The 6582-nt window shown below is 53.9% G+C and overlaps 1 protein-coding gene, 1 long non-coding RNA gene and 2 other non-coding genes across 5 annotated transcripts; 3 read left to right on the top strand and 1 right to left on the bottom strand.

Moving 5' to 3' along the window:
• The first annotated feature begins 44 nt into the window (after positions 1 to 44).
• TRNAD-GUC lies at positions 45 to 116 on the top strand. Its single transcript has one exon. It is a non-coding gene; the product is annotated as a tRNA-Asp (tRNA).
• A 370-nt stretch (positions 117 to 486) lies between these two features.
• TRNAA-UGC lies at positions 487 to 558 on the top strand. Its single transcript has one exon. It is a non-coding gene; the product is annotated as a tRNA-Ala (tRNA).
• Positions 559 to 1520: 962 nt separating this feature from the next.
• On the bottom strand, positions 1521 to 4301 carry LOC103902825. The gene is made up of 4 exons (XR_657812.2): positions 4217 to 4301; positions 2913 to 3298; positions 2577 to 2707; positions 1521 to 1583 (listed from the first exon to the last, which is right to left on the bottom strand). It is a non-coding gene; the product is annotated as an uncharacterized LOC103902825 (long non-coding RNA).
• Positions 4302 to 4397: 96 nt separating this feature from the next.
• LOC103902823 (ubiquitin) lies at positions 4398 to 5347 on the top strand. Of its 2 annotated transcripts, none has more exons than XM_009283935.2 (2): positions 4398 to 4471; positions 5024 to 5345. In XM_009283935.2, the coding sequence occupies exon 2, from the start codon at positions 5030 to 5032 to the stop codon at positions 5261 to 5263; it is 234 nt and encodes a 77-aa protein (XP_009282210.1). In that variant the 5' UTR covers positions 4398 to 4471; positions 5024 to 5029; the 3' UTR covers positions 5264 to 5345. The 2 variants fall into 2 exon arrangements, with proteins under 2 accessions (XP_009282210.1, XP_009282211.1); XM_009283936.1 differs by having other exon boundaries at positions 4412 to 4422; positions 5024 to 5347.
• Positions 5348 to 6582: the final 1235 nt, after the last annotated feature.

The following is a 6582-nucleotide window of genomic DNA, read 5'->3' as shown; positions in this document are numbered from 1 at the left end:
TGTTTGGGTTATGCCCCGCCCCGCCGAGATGAAACGCCGAGCCGTCCTCGTTAGTATAGTGGTGAGTATCCCCGCCTGTCACGCGGGAGACCGGGGTTCGATTCCCCGACGGGGAGGTTGTGTGATTTTTCTTTCTTATTTTTTTTTTTCCGGCACAGATTTTCTAATTTCCGAGGAGGAAAGGAGGAAAGAAAGCACAGCTTTGTGTGTGCGAAGCCAGAGCGTTGCCGTACTTCTAAGTGCTGTCTGAAGTTCACACGTAGGTCTATGCGCTGCCGTACACCACTCACCGCCTGATCCCGGGCCGGGGAGCCACATGGCTGCCCGCGTCCCCTCGCTGCGCGGGGCGCTGTCCGTGCCCAGGCACCTCCCCGCCCTCCCTTCCCCGCATACAGCCTCTTCGCCGCTGTTCCCCCCGTTGCATCAACGAAGGAAGGAGGACGGGCAGGGACCTGGCCGCCAGGCAGGGCGGGCAACGCGGGGCAGGGGGATGTAGCTCAGCGGTAGAGCGCATGCTTTGCATGTATGAGGTCCCGGGTTCAATCCCCGGCATCTCCAGGCGAGCCCGTCTCGCTTTTTACCCCCCGTGATGGATTTTATCCAGGATTAAACTACAGCAAAACTGCACCGTGAACGCGCTGCCCAGAAAGGCCCGCGGTGGCAGTTTCCCCGCGGCACAAAATGGCTTTTTTTTGTCACTTGGTTCTCCTCAGGACTATGCAAACACACAAGATTCTCATGTCCCTCTGGGTATTTCATTGCCACACTAAGGCCCTGCAGACGCAGAGCAGCCCGAAAGGGGGAAGGAAGCACCAAACCCTGAAATGCAGGGGGATGCTGGCCTGCTAACCCTGCCTGACACCTCTCCACCCCAGAACCTAGCAGAGCTGGCTACGTGCAAACCTGCAGTCGGCACAGAGCTGGCTCAGGGTCTCTGCACCACATTCCCAGAGCCAGAGGCAAAGGGGAAGGCACAAAAACCGGGACACCGCAGGTGACTGCACCCACCGGCTGCGATACTGCAGGAGCTTTTCCTTGGCTCTGAGCTGGCTCTGCGGCGGCCGCTCACCCCTGCTGTCCTGCTCCAGCTGGAGCTTTGCGAGCAGCCCCTTGGCAGCGTGACCAGGCTTCGCTCGGAGCAGGTCGGGAGGAGCTCTTGGGAAACAAGCTCCCTGCTTTGATCTCCTCGGGTTGGCCGGGCTCACACGGTTCTGTCTCACCCGGTAAACTCTTCAGAGCCGGGAGGGCTGAAAGGTATGGCACAGAGAGACCAAAGCCCACGTAGAGCTTGAAACAGCTTTTATCTACACAGTTCAGTTACCAGCTGCTTTATCTGCACTGTTCAATTATCAACGGCGTATCCAACTCTCTCTGGTAGGGAGAGCTGACTAGGGACAGATGTAAAATGACATTTCCTGCCAGAGTGGTTAAAATGCTCCACGTGCTATTTATTTACCCGCATTACTTCTAGTTGTTCTTTTGAGCCAAATGTTTGGCTACAGCACGGGTAAGTGTGAAGATCCCCGTTGTAAATAGCTCCCCGGACAGGATCTCTCTGGGCAGCTGTACTGCTGGAACACACCCTGCACGTGAACACAAAAAAGAGACGGTTCCTGCCCCAGAGAGTTTGTAGTAACAGGCACGAAGTAACAGACCTTTTGGCAGAGGAAATCAGTATTTGTCAGTATAATAGGTCATGGTCTTGATGTAAGTTTGCAGAAGGCTGTCATTGATTAACGTTGCAATTATTTTGTCCAGCGCTTTGTTAACTATTCAAGGTTGGGGAGGTCCGAAGTAAATACTTGCCGTGGCATCTAATCCCAAGGGAGATAAATCAGAAACATCTTGGACAAACAGGGCATCCTGGCTTGTATAAACCAGGCTGTTAGGAGATAACTTGTTTTATCAGCAAAACCACAGGAATTTGGCTGCAACAGCTGAAGCGTGAAACTAAAGGTGAAGGAGAGTTAGTTCTGACAAGGGGAGATCATGACCACCGACTCACAGCCCACCAACTCAAGAAACCCTCCGACCCAAAAGAGAAAGACTGAGCATGCAGACTAATTAGCATAAGAAGCGAGAGAATCATTTAACCAATAGGTGACAGAGTATAAATAGTGTGAAGTTTTGATAATCGGAGAGCTAGTCTTTTGTGGGCTACCACCTAGCTCCCTACTTTGCGCAAACTAGAATAAAAGAAATGGAAATACCCCCCCTCGGTCTGTAAACTGGCGTTGCGCACCGGGTAACGAGCCCGCATTAGGGACAACAGTCTGTTAGGACCAACATCCTACTATTCACCAAGCTTGTCTTGAAATAGTAGCAAGGGGTACCCGTACAGACAGCGTCAGAGAAACACAGAGTGGCTTTGTTCAAAGTCCCTCCCAGCTCGGGAAAGCACTGTTCTCCTGCAAACCAGCCAGACGTGTTTAAGGACTCTGTTGCATTAGGGCCTAACATCTGCCTTGCAATCTGAGTATAACACAGATCTGAACCTTTAGGGGCGTGCTGCTCCACCATTTGATTCAGACATCGGGTACAAACTCACTCAGGATGCTCAGTGGTTGGCCGCCTACCCTAATTAGATGAAGAACAGCACTGTATCATCTTCATTTCTTCCCATTACAAAACTCCATCTTGTCATGACATACATTGCCATGTGCCTTTTAGAGTATTTTCAGACCAGTCCTGAGTGCTCACTCTGTAACTAAAAGAATGAACTTAGCATTAGTATTCACTTTCAGATGAGGAAAGACCTAAATCTGAAAGGCTATTCCAATCTTTTATGTTTATAGAACTCCAAATGCACACAACACAAGCCACTGAGCACGATTCTAACCCGAGAAGAAACCAAAATACTTTTGTGGATTTTTTTTCCCCAGCTAAACGACCCGGGTGTTTGAGATTATTACCGCTATTGCAATGCTGAGTTTTAATACAAACGCAAGGCAGCAGAGGCCGAGAAGCTCCCCAGAGCATTCCCCTCCTGTAGAAGCTCCGTGTGTCAGGCAAATGCAGGCCGGTTTCCCTCAAACCAATCACAAAGCTGTTGCTGGGCCTCTGCTCCCTTCCTACTGCTGTGCAGCCCTGGGTGTTATCTGTGTCCGTTTGGTAGGCAGCGGTTTTCCGCGGGTGTCGGCAAACGCAGGATTTTGTAGGCGGATTGAACCGAATGGCATCTCACGAATCTTGCAAACAAAGCCCCGTTTTGTTCCCAGCTATGCCCTTGACTTGCTGTAGTTTGACTAGGATGGCACAGGAGGCAACTGAGTGCAGCAGAGATCTACCAGAAGGTGCTCTGTAAGCGAGAACAGAGTAAGAAACAGGCATTACTATTATTTCTATTTATGATTGATTTTACCCCAGCGGCAAGGCCTTAGTCCTGCGTTATAAACTCCATTATATCTCAGATGCATACTCCACTTTATGTCTGCATATATATATACTCGCTGTTTATATCTCAGGCAGACAGACTCTCTGCAGGATTCAGATCTCTTTGTCCATCAGGCCTTTTTTGTCCCTCACGTCACCTCTCCCCTCTCCGGGCTGCCTGATCTCCGTCCCCTGGCAGGAGTCTCCTGCAGCCTCCCTGCCCTGGTGCGGTCTCTGCCCTTCAGCCTGCTCCGGCCCCAGTGCATCCCAGCATCATCGTGGCGGCTGGACACCGACTTGTTTTCCCTGTGCCTTGCTCTACAGGCCACGGTGGCACAGAGGGCCTGGCACAAACCTGCCTGCAGGCTTCACCTGTGCCAGTCCCAGCGGGTTTGTGCCTGCTCACACCGGTCCCGCTCCTGGGTGGGGAAGCCCACACTCCCCCGCCGCTTCTCTCCCTCTAGCATGCTGAAACACATCGGAGACTTCTTAAATAGCAATGTGCATCTTCCTTCTGACTAAAACAACAGTCTCTCTCCCTCCAGGCACCTCAGAGCCTGCCTGCCTCCCAGCAAGGCCCACAGGCAGAGCTGCCCCTCATCCTGCCCCAGGGAAGAAAATCAAGGAGGCGCTTTTGAAACAGGGGCGCAACTGTAGAGGTTTAAATCCCTTAATAAAATGTAAGGCTCTGACAAGAAGCTTTAGGCACAAGGGCGTCTCCAAAGTCGAGAGACCTCGGCTCGCTGAGACACCACAGGCGCCCCCCCCGTCCCCGGCTCCGGGCCCTGGCCCCGCTCCGACGACTCCACGCCAGGTTTTTCTCCGCGCTCCTTTGCGCACTCACTCCCGCCTGCCAGTCCGGACCTTGTCACCTCGCGAGGCGCTGACTCCTCCGCGCTGCCGGGCCTCGCTTCCTTCCACCCGCACAGTAGAGCTGGGGCGCGCGCCACAGGGAAAATAGTGCCTGGCGGAGTGATCTGAGCCGCAGGGGCGGGGCGGCAGAGGCTATATAAGGGGCGGGAGGGGAATGTGTGGCGTAGTTGGAGTTGTGTAAGTCTTGGAGAGTGTTGCTTTGTCGGCTTGGCCTGCGGGCCCCGCGGTGAGTGCTCCGCGGCTCGGCTTCCCCGTGCCTCCGCGGGGAAAGCGGAGGGTAGAGCCGTTTGTCGTGGCGGCGGTAGGGCTTAGATGCGTGCTAGGTGGCCGGGCGGGAGATGTGTGTGTGCGCTGAGGGGGAAGGGTATGCGGCTGGAGGAGGTGGCGGGCTACGGGCGGGGCGTGGGCCGGGACGTTCCCCTCCCCCTTAGCGGCAGCACCGCGAGCCGGCGGCGGAGGTGGGCGGGAGAGGGGTGTACGAGAAGCCATCGGCAAAATGGCGGCCGCGCAGGCGCAGCGGCCCTTCAAGATGGTGGCGGGCGCGCGCGCCGTGGGCGGGAAGGGGAACGGGGCGGGTGGCCCCGCCTCCCTTGAGGATGTGGGCGGTTCCTCCACTGTGACGTCACAGGGCGTGGAGCGGGGACGGGCCGCTCCCAGGGAGCCCAGCCCCACCGGTGTGCTGCTTGGAGGGAGCTGGGCTCCTGCTTGGCCTTGCTGCAGCTTCCCATGGGAAGGAGGGGGGGAAGCGACTAAAGTAGAGTGATTTCTCTTCTTGCAGAGAAAAATGCAGATCTTTGTGAAGACCTTGACTGGCAAGACCATCACCTTGGAGGTTGAGCCCAGTGACACCATTGAGAACGTCAAGGCCAAGATCCAGGACAAGGAAGGCATTCCCCCCGATCAGCAGAGGCTGATCTTTGCTGGCAAGCAGCTGGAAGATGGGCGCACCCTGTCCGACTACAACATCCAGAAGGAATCCACCCTGCATCTTGTGCTGCGCCTGAGGGGTGGTAACTGAACTGGCTGGGCTGGTTGTTGCTTGCTTCCAAGTAAAAGTTTATCTGCACTTGTTCATTCCAATAAAGCTGTTGCATCCACAAAATTTCATGTCTCAAGTTAATAAACTAGAATTGCATTACTACAGTTACATTAATAAACTACAATTCCACATAGAAAGGTATTGCAAAACTGCCTTACACAAGGCTCACGCTTGCCAGGCATGTGTGACTAATCCTTGAGCTGTGGTTTTCCTGAGGTTGTGTAAGTGTTACCGTAAGTAGCTGAAGCACTGGCTGAAGTTCAATGCCAGTCTGCAGATGTTACGCAGCTGTTAAGGTTGTGTAAGCGTACACATGTAATGCAAAACTGCCGTTGTTTCTGAGCTGAGAGGCTTTGAGAGTGCTGCTGTGCCCAGTAATTGCCAGTTCCCGGCCCCGGTGCTTTTGCACTAACGGAGTAACAGCAGGAGGGTAACGCTGCCGTTTTGTCAAAGGCCAGCAGCCTGCTCCGACAGTGGGATGGCTGCGTGGTGGGCGGTGGTAGAACGTCGCTGCTGATCCTGCAGCCCTCGGAACGGGGGCTTGAAAAGCGTTCTGGCTAGCGTGAGTCTCATCATCCAGTTAGGGGGTAGACTTGGCTTTTTGAAAGGCTTGAGCACATTAAGCAAACTTGGTAATTTCAGATGTACTAGCTTAAAGTCTTTCGGAATGTGCTTTCGTTCCAGCTTTGCACTAAGTGGAAATGCTATAGTATTAATGAGCTGAAACAAACGTCACGGAGCGGTTCCCATATGCTGTAAAAACACTGGCTAAAGGGAAGCCTTCGCTGAAGTATTGTGTGGTGAAGTGGAGGTTGCTGAATGCAGGAGCTCGTGAGCAGTTAACCACGCTGCGCTGGGGATCGGGAAATGGGGAAAGGGGGAGGCTGAAGAGTGAAAAACCAAAACTGTCCCTGACGAGCGGTAATGTGACTCGCCTTTGGAAGGGGATGTGGTGGGAGTTGGAATAGAGGTTTCAGCTGATCCCTGACCTCGGTGGGACCTGAAGTGATCCTACACTATCCAGAGTGGAAGGGTGGGATAGCAGGATTTGACTCGAGTAACACAGATTGATAATTATTCTTGACAAAGAGAGTGGTGGAAGATGCTTTTAGTGCCTTGTGGCCTGTAAAGAACCAGTTTGGATAATCGCGATCCATGCTGAATTGGAGAAAGCTTTTGAATGCCACTGAGCTGAAACCCGAGCCAGGTGAGATTTGGTGTCGTGCCATCGCTGAGCTCCTGGTGCGTCCCCGCGGGGGGCCCCAGGCTTCAGCCGCGCGTGTCCTGGCTTCACCGGG

The sequence above is a fragment of the Aptenodytes forsteri genome, unplaced genomic scaffold (genome assembly GCF_000699145.1).
Source record: "Aptenodytes forsteri isolate BGI_AS27 unplaced genomic scaffold, ASM69914v1 Scaffold118, whole genome shotgun sequence".
NCBI lineage: Eukaryota > Metazoa > Chordata > Aves > Sphenisciformes > Spheniscidae > Aptenodytes > Aptenodytes forsteri.
This window is presented reverse-complemented; position numbering and strand designations above follow the sequence as displayed.